Raw genomic sequence first — 19345 nt, forward strand, 5'->3', positions numbered from 1 at the left:
AGATGGCAATAATCATTTTTAAAGGAGCTGAGTTCTTTTAGTGCTTTAATTATGGTGTGGAGTTCCTATAAGTCGTTGCTTACAATTGATTCTTTTGACAGTGATTGACCGAATTGTCTCCCGTGAAATATTTTGTAGCATGTCTTTTACACATGGATCTGATTACACAGTGGTACAGCTAATAGACACAACTAGATTTTAGTCATTTTCAAGAAGTTACTATTAGACTACTTTTCTAATATCAGACACACAGCAAAGTCCCTCTTCAGTCTCCCCCTCTCAAATTTTGTGATTGGAAGCCTCGCAAAAGAGAGATGTAAGCAACGCATGTTAACAGAGCTTATTAAGGGTTTGTATGTGTGGATGTTAATAAACTGGCCCTCCTTTTCCCTATGGTAAAGCTTGTGGGATGAGATTCCAGTACATGTATCTCTTTTCCCTGGAGTACAGTTCCTGTAGACAACAGTTTTAATTAAATCGACACCACAACAATCCATGTCCCTCATCCCGTTTGTCATTCCAGTAACTGCTCCTTGCGGCTTAATTTCCTCATCTGTAATCCTCAAAACTGCCTTCTCCTTTGTTGATTACACTGATTATTCCTTCTAGAACCCTTAATACTGCAATTCCTTCATCACTCAAGGGTCCTGGATAGCTTAGCACCATCACCAGCAAAGTGTTGAAGATAGTATTTACTTGGATCTAATGGCATGAAGTCACTTTGCAAGAAAGGTACTAAATGTGCCAAACAGTTCAGAGTTTAAATACTGACTGTCCAAAGATTGTTATAGTGGCTCTTCAAAAAAAAAGTTGTGACAATTCGCTAGTTTTAATATGCTTCTTTTTCTCTTTAAACAATGGTTACTGAATACTTTGGGGAACTGGTTAGGAGGGGTTGATATTGTGCTAGGCATTATCAGCAACAAACCTGTTAGCACATTGTATGAAATTCCTCTAGGTCAATGCTTTTGTTAAAATAACTAACTGAGGAATCTTTCACACAGTGTTCATTATTAGTACTGCACAGTGTGATCTCAGCCTCCACGTCTGTTGATGCAAAGGAATACAATTACAGTGGCTCGCAAAAATTAAGTCAGTAATTTCCATCGTGCATTTAATTTGGTCTGTGCTGGAAGGGACATTACATCTGTCAATTGTGCGTATTTTTCTTTTCAACAGGGAAAACCTCCAACTAAGAAGGCAAAAGTTTTACAGAAACAGCCTTTAGTGGCGAAACTAGCTGCCTATGCACAGTACCAGGCAAGCCTGCAACAGAACCAAACCAAGAGTAAAGCAGGTGATGCATCATCTCTGATACCTTGCGTTACACTGAAAATGATTGTAATTGGAAGTTCTTGTCAAACAAGAAGTGACCGGATCAGGGAGGAAAAATTAAGTTTTAACAATAGTTTACACATTTGGAAAACTTGTCTAAATTTTTGTACATTTTCCCATTTGTTTATATTTTTATTTTTAACTGTTCAGCGATATACATTTTAAAACTTTATGTACCTTGAGGTTTCGGGCATGTGATCAAATTTTAAAAAAAAACCTTGGCTGGCCTTGCTTTTCTGTCTTGCTGATATTGATAGTGAAGTACTGAGTGACCAGAAAGGGTGATGTCTTAGCATGTGTATGTATCACATGCAGTTGGTAGCATGCTTTCCTGGGCTTATTCAGCTCCTAGGCTGGTCCAAGGTCACAGTCCCCTTTGTAACATGTGGACATACTCCAAGAAACACACGGCTCCTTCCTGTCACTATCACCAAGGCTAGTGGCAAGGAGACGTGATATAGCCGGTCCCCATTGAAGTTAAAAAAAAATATTCATTTTTTAAAAGTCAAGACATTTTTATTTTATATACTTTTTTGAATGGACAAGCAGGTAGTTCTTTAAGTATTCCTCTGCTTCCTGTGTGGGTCAGTGAGTTTACTCTGTGAACAGCTGAGCCGTACAGACTAGTGAGGTCCCAGGTTTGGTTCTCGACCTGTATTGAGATGTCGATCTCGGGCAGAGCAGCAGTAGAGCAGCCACAGTCGACCACGGCACACCTGGGTCAGCAAAAGAAAATACAGCCAGGGCTCGTGATCCTGTTTCCCAGCCAGTGATCTCGTGCTGGAAGTGCACGTGTCTACACGTCTGGTGAGGAGAGCAGTGGGGCTAAGCTGACATGGGGATTTCCCTGCTTGCTGTAGCGCCTCACACACACATGACTGCCAATTTGGTGAGGAACGTGAAGGTGACCAATTCCCAGGGATCTGTAACCCAGCAAGAAATCAAAGCCTTGATGGGGGTAAATGGGTGAGAAGTGAAGAAATACACAGTGCTGTTCCAAGACCTTTCTTCCCCTTTAGCCTAAGTTAGACAGTTGCTACCTGGGCCTGCTATTGCTCAGTGAGAGACTGTTGATGCGGCCTGTTTTCTCACTACATATGTCATCATTTTACAGCAGTCACTGTGGAAGGTTTTGACTGGGGTCAGTACATTTGGAGCAATAAACTTACTGGGGCTCCTGTTAGCTGCTTCAAACACGTGAGTAGAATTCTGTTTCTCTGACCTGTGCATGACATCAATCACTGTGCCTAAATGTAGAGTTTTCCCAAAGAAGACAAATGTTGGTAATAATGAGCTGCCATTAATTTTATAAAAGCTTGCTTGGGCCGTAAGGATAAGTACAGTAGGAGCTGGCGGTGTGCCATTCAGCAGTCCGGAGGGAGCTTCACTCTGTATCTAATCCATGCTGTACCTTTTTTTTATTGGTTCATGGGATGTGGGCGTCGCTGGCAAGGCCAGCATTTATTGCCCATCCCTAATTGCCCTTGAGAAGGTGGTGGTGAGCCGCCGCCTTGAACCGCTGCAGTCCGTGTGGTGAAGGTTCTCCCACAGTGCTGTTAGGACGGGAGTTCCAGGATTTTGACCCAGCAATGATGAAGGAACGGCGATATATTTCCAAGTCGGGATGGTGTGTGACTTGGAGGGGAGCGTGCAGGTGGTGGTGTTCCCAGGTGCCTGCTGTCCTTGTCCTTCTAGGTGGTAGAGTTCGTGGGTTTGGGAGGTGCTGTCGAAGAAGCCTTGGCGAGTTGCTGCAGTGCATCCTGTGGATGGTACACACTGCAGCCACAGTGTGTCGGTGGTGAAGGGAGTGAATGTTTAGGGTGGTGGATGGGGTGCCAATCAAACGGGCTGCTTTGTCCTGGATGGTGTCGAGCTTCTTGTGTTGTTGGGGCTGCACTCATCCAGGCAAGTGGAGAGTATTCCATCACACTCCTGACTTGTGCCTTGTAGATGGTGGAAAGGCTATGGGTACGGTAGCATAGTGGTTATGTTACTGGGCTAGTAATCCAGAGGCCTGGACTAAAATCCAGAGTCATGAGTTCAAATCCCGCCACGGCAGCTGGCGAATTTAAATTCAATTAATTAATTAAATTCAATTAATTAAAATAAAATCTGGAATTAAAATACTAGTATCAGTAATGATGGCCATGAAACTACCGGATTGTCGTAAAAACCCATCTGGTTCACTAATGTCCTTTAGGGAAGGAAGCCTGCCGCCCTTACCCGGTCTGGCCGATATGTGACTCCAGACCCACAGCAATGTGGTTGATTCTTAATTGCCCTCTGAAATGGCCTAGCAAGCCACTCAGTTGTAAAATCTCGCTACGAAAAGTCATAATGAGAATAAAACCGGACGGACCACCCGGCATCGGACCACTAGGCACCGGACACGACAACGGCAAAACACCAAGCCCAGTCGACCCTGCAAGGTCCTCCTTACAGGGGACTTGTGCCAAAATTGGGAGAGCTGTCCCACAGACTAGTCAAGCAACAGCCTGACATAGCCATACTCACAGAATCATATCTTTCAGCCAACGTCCCAGACTCTTCCATCACCATCCCTGGGTATGTCTTGTCCCACTGGCAGGACAGACCCACCAGAGGTGGCGGTACAGTGATATACAGTCAGGAGGGAGTGGCCCTGGGAGTCCTCAACATTGACTCTGGACCCCATGAAATCTCATGGCATCAGGTCAAACATGGGCAAGGAAACCTCCTGCTGATTACCACCTACCGTCCTCCCTCAGCTGATGAATCAGTCCTCCTCCATGTTGAACACCACTTGGAGGAAGCACTGAGGGTAGCAAGGGGGACTTCAATGTCCATCACCAAGAGTGGCTCGGTAGCACCACTACTGACCGAGCTGGCTGGGTCCTGAAGGACATAGCTGCTAGACTGGGCCTGCGGCAGGTGGTGAGCGAACCAACACGAGGGAAAAACTTACTTGACCTCGTCCTCACCAATCTACCTGTCGCAAATGCATCTGTCCATGACAGTATTGGTAGGAGTGACCACCGCACAGTCCTCGTGGAGATGAAATCCCGTCTTCGCACTGAGGACACCATCCAACGTGTTGTGTGGCACTACCACCGTGCTAAATGGGATAGATTCAGAACAGATCCAGCAGCTCAAAACTGGGCATCCATGAGGCGCTGTGGGCCATCAGCAGCAGCAGAATTGTATTCCAGCACAATCTGTAACCTCATGGCCCGGCATATTCCTCACTCTACCATTACCAACAAGCCAGGGGATCAACCCTGGTTCAATGAGGAGTGTAGAAGAGCATGCCAGGAGCAGCACCAGGCATACCTAAAAATGAGGTGCCAACCTGGTGAAGCTACAACTCAGGACTACATGCATGCTAAACAGCGGAAGCAACATGCTATAGACAGAGCTAAGCGATTCCACAACCAACGGATCAGATCAAAGCTCTGCAGTCCTGCCACATCCAGTCGTGAATGGTGGTGGACAATTAAACAACTAACGGGAGGAGGAGGCTCTGCAAACATCCCCATTCTCAATGATGGCGGAGTCCAGCACGTGAGTGCAAAAGACAAGGCTAAAGCGTTTGCAACCATCTTCAGCCAGAAGTGCCGAGTGGATAATCCATCTCAGCCTCCTCCCGATATCCCCACCATCACGGAAGCCAGTCTTCGGCCAATTCGATTCACTCCACGTGATATCAAGAAACGGCTGAGTGCACTGGATACAGCAAAGGCTATGGGCCCCGACAACATCCCAGCTGTAGTGCTGAAGACTTGTGCTCCAGAACTAGCTGCGCCTCTAGCCAAGCTGTTCCAGTACAGCTACAACACTGGCATCCACCCGACAATGTGGAAAATTGCCCAGGTATGTCCTGTCCACAAAAAGCAGGACAAATCCAATCCGGCCAATTACCGTCCCATCAGTCTACTCTCAATCATCAGCAAAGTGATGGAAGGTGTCATCGACAGTGCTATCAAGCGGCACTTACTTACCAATAACCTGCTCACCGATGCTCAGTTTGGGTTCCGCCAGGACCACTCGGCTCCAGACCTCATTACAGCCTTGGTCCAAACATGGACAAAAGAGCTGAATTCCAGAGGTGAGGTGAGAGTGACTGCCCTTGACATCAAGGCAGCATTTGATCGAGTGTGGCACCAAGGAGCCCTAGTAAAATTGAAGTCAATGGGAATCAGGGGGAAAACTCTCCAGTGGCTGGAGTCATACCTAGCACAAAGGAAGATGGTAGTGGTTGTTGGAGGCCAATCATCTCAGCCCCAGGGCATTGCTGCAGGAGTTCCTCAGGGCAGTGTCCTGGGCCCAACCATCTTCAGCTGCTTCATCAATGACCTTCCCTCCATCATAAGGTCAGAAATGGGGATGTTCGCTGATGACTGCACAGTGTTCAGTTCCATTCGCAACGCCTCAGATAATGAAGCAGTCCGAGCCTGCATGCAGCAAGACCTGGACAACATCCAGGCTTGGGCTCATAAGTGGCAAGTAACATTCGCGCCAGATAAGTGCCAGGCAATGACCATCTCCAACAAGAGAGAGTCTAACCACCTCCCCTTGACATTCAACGGCATTACCATCGCCGAATCCCCCACCATCAACATCCTGGGGGTCACCATTGACCAGAAACTTAACTGGACCAGCCACATAAATACTGTGGCTACAAGAGCAGGTCAGAGGCTGGGTATTCTGCGGCGAGTGACTCACCTCCTGACTCCCCAAAGCCTTTCCACCATCTACAAGGCACAAGTCAGGAGTGTGATGGCATACTCTCCACTTGCCTGGATGAGTGCAGCTCCAACAACACTCAAGAAGCTCGACACCATCCAAGATAAAGCAGCCCGCTTGATTGGCACCCCATCCACCACCCTAAACATTCACTCCCTTCACCACCGGCGCACTGTGGTTGCAGTGTGCACCATCCACAGGATGCACTGCAGCAACTCGCCAAGGCTTCTTCGACAGCACCTCCCAAACCCGCGACCTCTACCACCTAGAAGGACAAGGGCAGCAGGCGCATGGGAACAACACCACCTGCACGTTCCCCTCCAAGTCACACACCATCCCGACTTGGAAATATATCGCCGTTCCTTCATTGTCGCTGGGTCAAAATCCTGGAACTCCCTTCCTAACAGCACTGTGGGAGAACCGTCACCACACGGACTGCAGCGGTTCAAGAAGGCGGCTCACCACCACCTTCTCGAGGGCAATTAGGGATGGGCAATAAATGCCGGCCTTGCCAGCGACGCCCACATCCCGTGAACGAATAAAAAAAAAAGTGTCAAGAGGTGAGTCACTCGCCACAGAATACCCAGCCTCTGACCTGCTCTTGTACCCACAGTATTTATATGGCTGGTCCAGTTAAATTTCTGGTCAATGGTAACCCCCAGGATGTTGATTAGTGGGGGATTCGGCGATGGTAATGCCATTGAATGTCAAGGGGAGGTGGTTAGACTCTCTCTTGTTGGAGATGATCATTGCCTGGCACTTGTCTGGCGCGAATGTTACTGGCCACTTATCAGTCCAAGCCTGGATGTTGTCCAGGTCTTGCTGCATGTGGGCATGGACTGCTTCATTGTCTGAGGGGTTGCGAATGGAATTGAACACTGTGCAATCATCAGCGAACATCCCCATTTCTGACCTTATGATGGAGGGAAGGTCATTGATGAAGCAGCTGAAGATGGTTGGGCCTAGGACACTGCCCTGAGGAACTTCTGCATCTGGGAGTGTTTGATGGCACAGTGTAGAGGGAGCTTTACTCTGTATTCAACTTGTGCTGCACCTGCCCTGATAGTTTTGGATGAAGCAATGCAAAGGGAGCTTGCCATTGCATCTCTATTGGCCCTGGAGGGGGTGCAGTGCAGATTCACCAGAATGATACCGGGGCTTAAAGGTTTAAATCATGGGGACAAGTTGCATAGACATGGGTTTAGAAGGTTGAGGGGTGATCTAATCAAGGTGTTTAAAGTGATAAAGGGATTCGATAGGGTAAATGCAGAGAAGCTGTTTCCTTTGGTGGGGGAATCCACAACAAGGGGACATAATAAGATTAGAGCTAGATGAGTTACGAGTGAAACCAGGAAGCACTCTCACACACGGGATAGTGGAAATTGGAACTCTCTCCCAAAAAGCTTGAAATTTTTGAGATTGAGATTGACAGATTTTTGTTAGGTAAAGGCATCAAGCGATATGGAGCAACGGTGGGTAATAGGGTTGAGGTACAGATTAACGACGATCTAATTGAATGGCGGAACAGGCTTGAGGGACCGAATGGCCTCCTCCTGTTCCTATGTACCGAACCCGTGCTGTTCCTGACCGAGGAGTGTTGGATGGAGCAGTTATACTGCTACCGCCCTGCTCTAGATCAGCTAACCATGCACAAACTTTGGGTTGAATGTTGGGACTGTGTTAGCTTAAGAACATAAGAACATAAGAAATAGGAGCAGGAGTAGGCCAATCGGCCCCTCGAGCCTGCTCCGCCATTCAATAAGATCATGGCTGATCTGATCCCAGTCTCAAATCTAAATTCATGTCCAATTTCCTGCCCGCTCCCCGTAACCCCTAATTCCCTTTACTTCTAGGAAACTGTCGATTTCTGTTTTAAATTTATTTAATGATGTAGCTTCCACAGCTTCCTGGGGCAGCAAATTCCACAGACCTACTACCCTCTGAGTGAAGAAGTTTCTCCTCATCTCAGTTTTGAAAGAGCAGCCTCTTATTCTAAGATTATGCCCCCTAGTTCTAGTTTCACCCATCCTTGGGAACATCCCTACCGCATCCACCCGATCAAGCCCCTTCACAATCTTATATGTTTCAATAAGATCGCCTCTCATTCTTCTGAACTCCAATGAGTAGAGTCCCAATCTACTCAACCTCTCCTCATATGTCCGCCCCCTCATCTCCAGGATTAACCGAGTGAACCTTCTTTGTACTGCCTCGAGAGCAAGTATGTCTTTTCTTAAGTATGGACACCAAAACTGTATGCAGTATTCCAGGTGCGGTCTCACCAATACCTTATATAACTGCAGCAATACCTCCCTCTTTTTATATTCTATCCCCCGAGCAATAAAAGCCAACATTCCGTTGGCCTTCTTGATCACCTGCTGCACCTGCATACTAACTTTTTGATCTTCTTGCACTGGGACCCCCAGATCCCTTTGTACTGCAGTACTTTCCAGTTTCTCGCCTTTAAGATAATAACCTGCTCTCTGATTTTTCCTGCCAAAGTGCATAACCTCACATTTTCCAATATTGTATTGCATCTGCCAAATCTCCGCCCACTCACCCAGCCTGTCTATATCCCCTTGTAGGTTTTTTATGTCCTCCTCACTCTCCACTTTCCCTCCCATCTTTGTATCATCTGCAAACTTTGATACGTTACATTCGGTCCCCTCCTCCAAATCGTTAATATAGATTGTAAAGAGTTGGGGACCCAGCACCGACCCCTGCGGAACACCACTGGCTACTGGTTGCCAGTCCGAGAATGAACCATTTATCCCAACTCTCTGCTTCCTGTTAGATAACCAATCCTCCACCCATGCCAGAATATTACCCTCAATCCAGTGATTCTTTATCTTGAGCAATAATCTTTTATGTGGCACCTTGTCGAATGCCTTCTGGAAGTCGAAATACACTACGTCCACTGGTTCCCCTTTATCCACCCTGTACGTTATGTCCTCAAAGAACTCAAGCAAATTTGTCAGACATGACTTCCCCTTCGTAAAGCCATGCTGACTTTGTCCTATTAAATTATGTTTATCCAAATGTTCCGCTACTGTCTCCTTAATAATAGACTCCAAAATTATACCCACCACAGATGTTAGGCTAACTGGTCTATAATTTCCAGCCTTCTGCCTACTACCCTTTTTAAATAAGGGTGTTACATTAGCAGTTTTCCAATCTGCCGGGACCTTTGCCGAGTCCAGAGAATTTTGGAAAATTATTACCAAAGCATCCACAATCACCACTGCCACTTCCCTCAAGACCCTAGGATGTAAGCCATCAGGTCCAGGGGATTTATCCGCCTTGTCCCATTAATTTACTGAGTACCAATTCCTTAGTGATTTTAATCGTATTTAGCTCCTCCCCCACTAGAACCCCCTGTTTGTCCAGTGTTGGGATATTCTTAGTGTCCTCTACCGTGAAGACTGAAACAAAATATTTGTTCAGCATTTTTGCCATCTCCGTGTTTCCCACCATTAATTTCCCGGCCTCATCCTCTAAGGGACCTACGTTTGCCTTAGCCACCCTTTTTCTTTTTATATAACTATAGAAACTCTTGCTATCTGTTTTTATATTATTTGCTAATTTATTTTCATAATCTATCTTCCCTTTCTTAATCAATCCTTTAGTTAGCTTCTATGGCTTGGTACTACATCATGCAATGTATATATCCACTGAGCCAGTAGTTTTGTTTCCCCCCCCCCACCCCCACCCCCTCCTCCAGTAGTTGTTTAGGGCCATTTTGCTTCTAATACAGACTACCATGTTGTAATTCTCTTGAGAGTTGTGCTGAGATTGCGGGATTGTCGTCACGTCATTCGCCCCAAGTCACAATTTTGACTCCATTGGATGTAATTGTTTCCTCTGGAGTTGTAATTGTAAAATACAGTCACAGGATTCTTGAAGGGATATAATCAGTGTGTGGGTTAATAGATGGCTGGCAGTGAGTGCATTTACAATAAGGCCAGTAATTTCACACAAGTAGACTATGAGTATTTAAAAACATTGTACATGCATTTTAAAAATATCCTGTTGATAAGGTTAACAGTATAATCAAGGGGATTCTGATGTCATCTGAACCCTTCAATTATGGTTCAGCCTTGTAATCAGTCTGTGATCAATTTACTTTTTTTTAAACAATTTGATGCCCTGTGGGATTGGTTCTGAACGCAACTCTCCTTCTGTAACTGTTTCTCTGCTGCTTTCCACTCTCTAACTCTGTCCATCTCTGTCTCTCTTTCTTACCTGCTCTTTCTTTCCTCATTGTGATGTCTGCGTTCAACTATCACTCTTTTTCTTCCTTTCCCCACCTCCCCCCACCACCCCCCCCCCCCCCTCCACTTTTTCAATCCCTCTGTGTGACTCTTCTAAGTGTTCCTTTACTGATGCAGTCAACTTGTATGACTTAACTTTGTTGAAGCCCAGTTGTGCTTGTAACCAGGACCTGGTGGGGACAAGCTGAGTTTGTTTATTTTATTTGTAGTCATGTGTAACAGTATTTTCTTGCTGAAAGAAGCTGTCGGCGCTGACTTTGAAACCTGGCATACTTCTGTTCTATTCACACTGAGGGGTTCGTAGAATTGTAGAAAATTTGTGGCACAGAATGAGGCCATTTGGCCCATCGTGTCCGTACTGACCAAAAATGAGCCACCCAGCCGAATCCCACTTTCCAGCACTTGGTCCGTAGCCCTGTAGGTTACGGCACTTCAGGTACTTTTAAAATGAGCTGAGGGTTTCTGCCTCTACCACCCTTTCAAGCAGTGAGTTCCAGACCCCCACCACCCTCTGGGTGAAAATTTTTTTCCTTAGCTCCCCTCTCATCCTTCTACCAGTCACTATAAATCTATGCCCCCTGGTTATTGACCTCTCTGCTAAGGGAAATATGTCCATCCTATCCACTCTATCTAGGCCCCTCATAATTTTGTACACCTCAATTAAATCACCCCTCAGCTTCCTCTGTTCCAAAGAGAACAACCCCAACCTATCCAATCTTTCCTCATAGCTAAAATTCTCCAGTCCTGGCACATCCTCGTAAATCTCCTCTGTACCCTCTCTAGTGCAATTACATCCTTCCTGTAATGTGGTGACCAGAACTGTACACAGTACTCAAGCTGTGGCCGAACCAGTGTTTTATGCAGTTCCAGCATAACCTCCCTGCTCTTATATTCTATACCTTGGCTAATGAAGGAAAGTATTCCATATGCCTTCTTAACCACCTTATCTACCTGTCCTGCTACTTTCAGGGATCTGTAGACATGCACACTAAGGTCCCTCACTTCCTCTACACCTCTCGGTATCCTCCCATTTATAGTGCACTCTCTTTGACTTCCCCAAATGCATTACCCCTCACTCTCCCGATGGAATTCCATTTGCCACTTTTCTGCCCACCTGACCAGTCCATTGATATCTTCCTGCAGTTAACTACAGTGACACCCATAACTACAAGTTAATCAAGAACTAATACGCGGTTAATTGCTCGGACTTGCTAAGGCTGCTGGTAAAATCTGTACCATTTACTTCTACAAACATAACTTAGATTGCAGCATCTGTGACACTGCTGCCTTTTGTTATAAAACAGGTACCAATGGGGACTCGCTGGGGAGACATTGCAGAGGGCGTAAGGGTGGAGGTTCCAAACACGGATTGCAACCTGCCTACCAAGGTCTTCTGGATCGCAGGCATCATCAAGCTAGCAGGTACAGCCAACCACAGTGATTTTGAACTCCATTGTGAGGCATTGCTACATTCGAGCACTTAATGGTTGTGGCAGTTGTTGAGTATTGATTGCCTGGTTTGCAACCCACTCGTTTCAACACTGCTTCCTCCATTGGGTTTTAGCAGGTACTTGGTTAATCCTGTTGGGGAAAGGGGAGAGAACTCTCCCGGCCTTGGAGAAAAGGTGCTGCTGTCCAGCTGATGTAGAGTAAAACATTGAGAGTAGCTGTGGAGAAGTGTTTGTCCTGTCTCTGCTCGCTGAAAGCAGGGACTTTGAGAAGTGGGGCTGTAATTGAGAATTCTAAAGTTACTTTCATGTGCTCCAGCTTGTATCCTAAGCAGCTAGGAAGCAAAGCTATAAAGGTGGTGCTGTGTCGCAGAATGTACATCATCGCAAGAGCTGCAGGTTTAGAGTTAACACAGCATGTAGTCTTTGCAGTCTTGTCAAACCAATGAGTCATTTAATTGTCCTTTATTTTAAAACTGTTTGTCTCCATAATTCACTGCCTTCCAGTTAAAGACTAGAACAGTTCAGATTACTCACAGCATCATGTTCCTCCAAGTACATTTAAATCTGCCCAAGGAGATTATATTTGTTAAGTCCCTCCCTCTCTTTCCCCTGCCAAGTGCCTTCTCCATGAGGAGGGAAGGAAGATTTAGAGGATGTATTTTCTCCCTGGTCTCTTGATATCTTGTAGCAGCCCCAGTCAAGGTGGCAGGAAACCTTCTCCCAGGACTCGGGCAGAATTGTGCTGAAATAGGTGCTAGGTGTGCAGTAGTAGCTTAGGGGTGGACCCCTCTCTGTGGGAAGGGATCTGTGCTTTCCTGTAATAACATGGCTGAGATTACCATCATAATTGGATGGGGTGAACTATGCCTGCAAATCTAGCTCTCCCCACCGTAACTGCACGTGGATCAGTTCAGTGGGCACCGTTTCTAAGCACGAGCAACTGGGATACAGAATTGGCTAAGGGAGAGGAAACAGAGTAGTGGTGAACGGTTGTTTTTCGGACTGGAGGGAGGTGTACAGTGGTGTTCCCCAGGGGTCGGTGCTGGGACCACTGCTTTTCTTGATGTATATTAATGACTTGGACTTGGGTGTACAGGGCACAATTTCAAAATGTGCAGATGACATAAAACTTGGAAGGGTAGTAAACAGTGAGGAGGATAGTGATAGACTTCAAGACAGGCTGGTGGCATGGGCGGACACGTGGCAGATGAAATTTAACGCAGAAAAATGCGAAGTGATACATTTCGGTAGGAAGAATGAGGAGAGGCAATATAAACTAGAGGGCACAACTCTAAAAGGGATACAGGAACAGAGAGATCTGGGGTTATATGTGCACAAATGGTTGAAGGTGGCAGGGCAGGTTGAGAAAGCGGCTAAAAAAGCATATCGGATCCTGGGCTTTATAAATCGAGGCATAGAGTACAAAAGTATGGAAGTCATGATGAACCTTCATAAAACACTGGTTCGGCCACAACTGGAGTATTGTGTCCAGTTCTGGGCACTGCACTTTAGGAAGGATATGAAGGCCTTTGAGAGGGTGCAGAGGAGATTTACTAGAATGATTCCAGGGATGAGGGACTTTAGTTACGTGGATAGACTGGAGAAGCTGGGATTGTTCTCCTTGGAACAGAGACGGTTGCGAGGAGATTTGAGAGGTATTCAAAATCATGAAGGGTCTAGACAGTAGATAGAAAGAAACTGTTCCCATTGACGGAAGGGTCAAGAACCAGAGGACATAGATTTAAGGTGATTGGCAAAAGAACCAAAGGTGACATGAGGAAAATCCTTTTTACACAGCGAGTGGTTAGGATCTGGAATACACTGCCCGAGGGGGAGGTGGAGGCAGATTCAATCATGGCCTTCAAAAGGGAACTGGATAAGTACTTGAAAGGAAAAAAATTTGCAGGGCCATGGGGAAAGGACGGGGGAGTGGGACTAGCTGGATTGCTCTTGCATAGAGTTGGCGTGGACTCGATGGGCCAAATGGCCCCCTTCTGTGCTGTAACCTTTCTATGACTCTATGTTGAGATTTCTCTTAGACTCAAATGGAGTTCTTCATTCTCTTGCAGGTTACAAGGCTTTGCTCCGATATGAAGGTTTTGACAATGACTCTAATCTCGACTTCTGGTGTAATATCTGTGGTTCTGATGTCCATCCAGTTGGCTGGTGTGCAACTAGTGGCAAGCCTTTAGTTACTCCTCGCAGTAAGTCTTCTGTGGTGGATCCTCTCTTATAGTTTAAAATAGTTACTTGCCTCTGTGGGATGGACATCGTGGTGTCCGTAAGGCAGATTGAAGTCTGAATCCTTGGGGGTGGTGGAGGAAGAATGGGAATCATTCAGTATAAATGCTTGCCTCCTGCGTGCCACACACACTTGTTGAAACCCACTCCTAACCTTCTAACTCCTAAAAGGGCTTTTCTGCATCTTACTGGTAGTTAGTGGAATCCCTCTGCCTTATCTCCTTGCTCCCTACCTTCAAAGGACTTATTTTCACCTGCCTTTCAGCCTCATCCCACAATTCTATTTCTACCAGTTCGTCATTCCTACTAGGTGTCCATGTTTTTTTCCGCTCTGAGCTGTCTTTCTGACGTGTGGAACCCTATATAAATGCAAGTTGGTGGTGGGCACGGGGTAATTGGGCATTCAGGGGCTACCCTATTCTATGCTGAGGTTGGGTCACAGTTTTCGTGGAGCCGAGGCTTTGACGTTTTAGGTCTAAGGTACCAAATGCAATAACTAGGTGACTGAGACTCCAGAAAATGTGCACATATCCTCCTTTTTATAGCCTCGGAAAACCCAAAGATGTTTTATAAATACACTAAGAGCAAGAGGATAACTAAGGAAAGAGTAGGGTCTATTAGAGACCAAAAAGGTAAACTATGTGTGGAGGTGGAAGATTTTGGTATGGTTCTTAATGAATACTTTGCGTCTGTCCTCGTTGAAGGTAAGGAGGAGGAGTGTGAAATATTGGATGGGATAAACATAGGAACAGGAGCAGGCCATTCAGCCCCTCGTGCCTGCTTTGCCATTTGATAAGATCATGGCTGATCTGTGATCTAACTCCATATACTCCATATGGGTACGGTAGCGTAGTGGTTATGTTACTGGGCTAGTAATCCAGAGGCCTGGACTAAAATCCAGAATCACGAGTTCAAATCCCGCCACGGTGGCTGGCGAATTTAAATTCAATTAATTAAATAAAAAATCTGGAATTAAAATACTAGTATCAGTAATGATAGCCATGAAACTACCGGATTGTCGTAAAAACCCATCTGGTTCACTAATGTCCTTTAGGGAAGGAAACCTGCCGTCCTTACCCGGTCTGGCCAATGTGTCTCCAGACCCACAGCAATGTGGTTGATTCTTAATTGCCCTCTGAAATGGCCTAGCAAGCCACTCAGTTGTAAAAATCTCGCTAGGGATGGGCAATAAATGCCGGCCTTGCCAGCGACGCCCACATCCCGTGAACGAATTTTAAAAAAATACCTGCCTTTGGCCCATATCCCTTAATACCTTTGGTTGCCAAAAAGCTATCTATCTCAGATTTAAATTTAGCAATTGAGCTAGTATCAATCGCCGTTTGCGGAAGAGAGTTCCAAACTTCTACCACCCTTTGTGTGTAGAAATGTTTTCTAATCTCACTCCTGAAAGGTCTGGCTCTAATTTTTAGACTGTGCCCCCTACTCCTAGAATCCCCAACCAGTGGAAATAGTTTCTCTCTATCCACCCTATATGTTCCCCTTAATATCTTATAAACTTCGATCAGATCACCCCTTAACCTTCAAAACTCCAGAGAATATAACCCCAATTTGTGTAATCTCTCCTCGTAACTTAACCCTTGAAGTCCGGGTATCATTCTAGTAAACCTACGCTGCACTCCCTCCAAGGCCAATATGTCCTTCCGAAGGTGTGGTGCCCAGAACTGCTCACAGTACTCCAGGTGTGGTCTAACCAGGGTTTTGTATAGCTGCAGCATAACTTCTGCCCCCTTGTACTCTAGACCTCTAGATATAAAGGCCAGCATTCCATTAGCCTTCTTGATTATTTTCTGCACCTGTTCATGACACTTCAATGATCTATGTACCTGGTTGTCTAGAAGTATACGGGGCAAGATAAAGCAGAAAAAGAAAGCTTATGACTGTCACAGAAAACGAAATACTGCAGAAAGCCTAGAGGAGTACAGAAAGTACAGGAATGACGTAAAAAAGGAAATGAGGAAAGCAAAGAGAGGGCATGAAAAAATATTAGTGAGTAAGATTAAAGAAAACCCAAAAATGTTTTATCGGTACATTAATAACAAGAGGCTAGCTAAGGAAAAGGTGGGACCTTTCAGGGATGATAAGGGTAACTTGTGTGTAGAAGCAGAGGATGTGGGTAGGGTTGTAAATGAATATTTTGACTCCGTATTCACAAAGGAAAGGGATGATCCGGACGTAGTAGTTAAAGAGGAGAGGTGTGAAATATTGGATAAGGTAAACATAACGAGAGAGGAAGTACTAGAGGGACTGGAATCCTTGAAAGTTGATAAGTCACCAGGGCCGGATGGATTGTTTCCTAGGCTATTGAAGGGAGCCAGGGAGGAAATAGCGGATGCTCTGAGGATCATTTTCCATTCCTCACTGGATACAGGGGAGATACCAGAGGACTGGAAGACGGCAAACATAATACCATTGTTTAAAAAGGGTACGAGGGAAAGGCCGAACAATTATAGGCCGGTCAGTCTTACCTCAGTGGTGGGCAAACTATTAGAATCAATATTGAGAGATAGGATAAACTGTCACTTGGAAAGGCATGGTTTAATCAGGGATAGTCAGCATGGATTTGTTCAGGGAAGGTCATGCCTTACAAATCTGATTAAATTCTTTGAGGAAGTGACCAGGAGGATTGATGAGGGTAGTGCAGTGGATGTTGTCCACATGGATTTTAGTAAGGCATTTGACAAGGTCCCACATGGCAGACTGGTCAGAAAGGTAAAAGCCCATGGGATAGAGGGAAATGTGGTGAATTGGATCCAAAATTGGCTCAGTAACAGGAAACAAAGGGTAAAAGTCGATGGATGTCTTTGCGAATGGAAATCCGTTTCCAGTGATGTGCCACAGGGCTCAGTGTTGGGTCCCTTGCTGTTTGTGGTATATATTAATGATTTGGACTTGAATGTAGGGGGCATGATTGGTAACTTTGCAGATGACACAAAAATTGGCCGTGTAGTTGATAGTGAAGAGGATAGCTGTGGACTCCAAGAAGATATCAATGGGTTGGTGGAGTAGGCAGAAAAGTGGCAAATGGAGTTCAACCCGGAGAAGTGTGAGGTAATGCACTTGGGGAGGGCAAACAGTAAAAGGGAACACGCAGTAAACGGGAATATAAGATGGGTAGAGGAAGTGAGAGACCTTGGAGTGCATGTGCACAGGTCCCTGAAGGTGGCAGTACAGGTTAATAAGGTTGTGAAGAAGGCATACGGAATGCTCTCTGTTATTAGCCGAGGTATAGAATACAAAAGCAGGGATGTAATGATGGAACTGTATAAAACGCTGGTAAGGCCACAGCTGGAGTATTGTGCGCAGTTCTGGTCACCACATTACAGGAAGGATGTAATTGCTCTGGAGAGAGTGCAGAGAAGATTTACAAGAATGTTGCCAGGGCTTGAAAATTGCAGCTACGAGGAGAGATTGGACAGGCTGGGGTTGTTTTCCTTGGAGCAGAGGAGGCTGAGGGGTGACTTGATTGAGGTGTACAAAATTATGAGGGGCCCAGACAGAGTGGACAGGAAGTACCTGTTTCCCCTAGCGGAGAGTTCAGGAACTAGAGGACATAGATTTAAGCTGATTGGCTGAAGGATTGGAGGGGACATGAGGAAAAACTTTTTTACCCAGAGGGTGGTGAGTGTATGGAATTCGCTGCCCGAATTGGTGGTAGAGGCAGGGACCCTCAACTCTTTTAAAAAGTACCTGGACCTGCACCTAAAGTGCTGTAAGCTGCAGGGCTACGGACCGGGTGCTGGAAAGTGGGATTAGAATGGGCACCTGGTTGTTCTTCGAGCCGGCGAGGACACAATGGACTAAATGGCCCCCTTCTGTGCTGTATCTTTTCTATGGTTCTATGGATTAAGAAATTTGCAGATGATACAAAAATTGGCCGTGTGGTTGATAGTGAGGAGGAAAGCTGTAGACTGCAGGAAGATATCAATTCACTAGTCAGGTGGGCAGAAAAGTGGCAAATGGAATTCAATCCAGAGAAGTGTGAGGTAATGCATTTGGGGAGGGCAAACATGGCAAGGGAGTACACAATAAATGGGAGGATACTGAAAGGTGTAGAGGAAGTGAGGGACCTTGGAGTGCATGTCCACAGATCCCTGAAGGTGGTAGAACAGGTCGATAAGGTGGTTAAGAAGGCATATGGAATACTTTCCTTTATTAGCTGAGGCATAGAATATAAGAGCAGGGAGGTTATGCTGGAACTGTATAAAACACTGGTTAGGCCACAGCTTGAGTACTGTGTACAGTTCTGGTCACTACATTACAGAAAGGATGTAATTGCACTGGAGAGGGTACAGAGGAGATTTACGAGGATGTTGCTAGGACTGGAGAATTTTAGCTATGAGGAAGGATTGGACAGGCTGGAGTTATTCTCTTTGGAACAGAGGAGGCTGAGGGGTGATTTAATTGAGGTGTCCAAAATTATGAGGGGCCTAGATAGAGTGGATAGGAAGGACATGTTTCCCTTAGTGGGGTCAATAATCAGAGGGCATAGATTTAAAGTGATTTGTAGAAGGATTAGAAGTGAGCTCAGGAAAATAATTTTCACCCAGAGGGTGGTGGGGGTCTGGAACTCACTGCCTGAACGGGAGGTAGAGGCAGAAACCCTCAACTCATTTAAAAAGTACCTGGATGTGCACCTGAAGAGCCGTGACCTACAGGGCTATGGACCAAGTGCTGGAAAGTGGGATTAGGCTGGGTGGCTCGTTTTCGGCCGGCACGGACACGATGGGCCGAATGGCCGCCTCCTGTGCTGTAAATTTTTTCTGATTCTAGGATTATGTGACTCTTCAGTTAACTTTTCTTTTGGACCTGGGAAACAGAATTAGTGGGATTGCCAGTAATGTCCCAGTAGTGGGATAATCAATCTTTGATCATTTGCCAGATGAAAAAAAAATCTTTCAGTTGTTTCTTTCAATTGAACTACAGTCATCCTTAGCAAGTATAACCACCTATTCATCGAGGCTACCCTGTTACCGAGAACAGATCATAAGGATAGAGACTAAGCACACTCAGGTCCTAGCGTGATTTGTCCAAGGTACTTCACACCATATCTCGACCAGTAACATGTTTTTCGCTCATCCTTCTGGATATAACCTGCAGCCAGGTGACGTGTGAATACTTGGGATGTTTGAGGCTGCAACAGCCTGTGTTCCAAGGATCAGATTGTGTGGGTGGTCGGAACCTCCAGCCAGCTTTTCATGTGTTTTTTGATAAGTGGCTCACCAACATTAAGATGCTTTTTCTCCAGCCACCTTAGTTGATGAGAGCGTGCTTGTTGGGATGTGTTTCCAAGGTTTCGTTTCCAGCATC

The 19345-nt window shown here is 45.8% G+C and overlaps 1 protein-coding gene across 4 annotated transcripts in view; it reads left to right on the forward strand.

The window, feature by feature from the left end:
• The window catches only part of mbtd1 (mbt domain containing 1), a 61383-nt gene that overhangs the window by 15132 nt on the left and 26906 nt on the right, over window positions 1–19345 (forward strand). For all 4 annotated transcript variants that reach the window (XR_010966938.1, XM_068003818.1, XM_068003819.1 and 1 more), the window contains exons 4-7: window positions 1180–1297; window positions 2450–2532; window positions 11630–11747; window positions 13846–13980. Coding sequence is in view for 3 of the 4 variants with exons in the window: in XM_068003818.1 (XP_067859919.1) it covers window positions 1180–1297; window positions 2450–2532; window positions 11630–11747; window positions 13846–13980 (454 nt within the window). In the remaining variant the exon portion in view is untranslated. The remainder of the gene's footprint in view (window positions 1–1179; window positions 1298–2449; window positions 2533–11629; window positions 11748–13845; window positions 13981–19345) is intronic.

This window comes from Heptranchias perlo, chromosome 23 (assembly GCF_035084215.1).
Source record: "Heptranchias perlo isolate sHepPer1 chromosome 23, sHepPer1.hap1, whole genome shotgun sequence".
Taxonomy (NCBI): Eukaryota; Metazoa; Chordata; class Chondrichthyes; order Hexanchiformes; family Hexanchidae; genus Heptranchias; species Heptranchias perlo.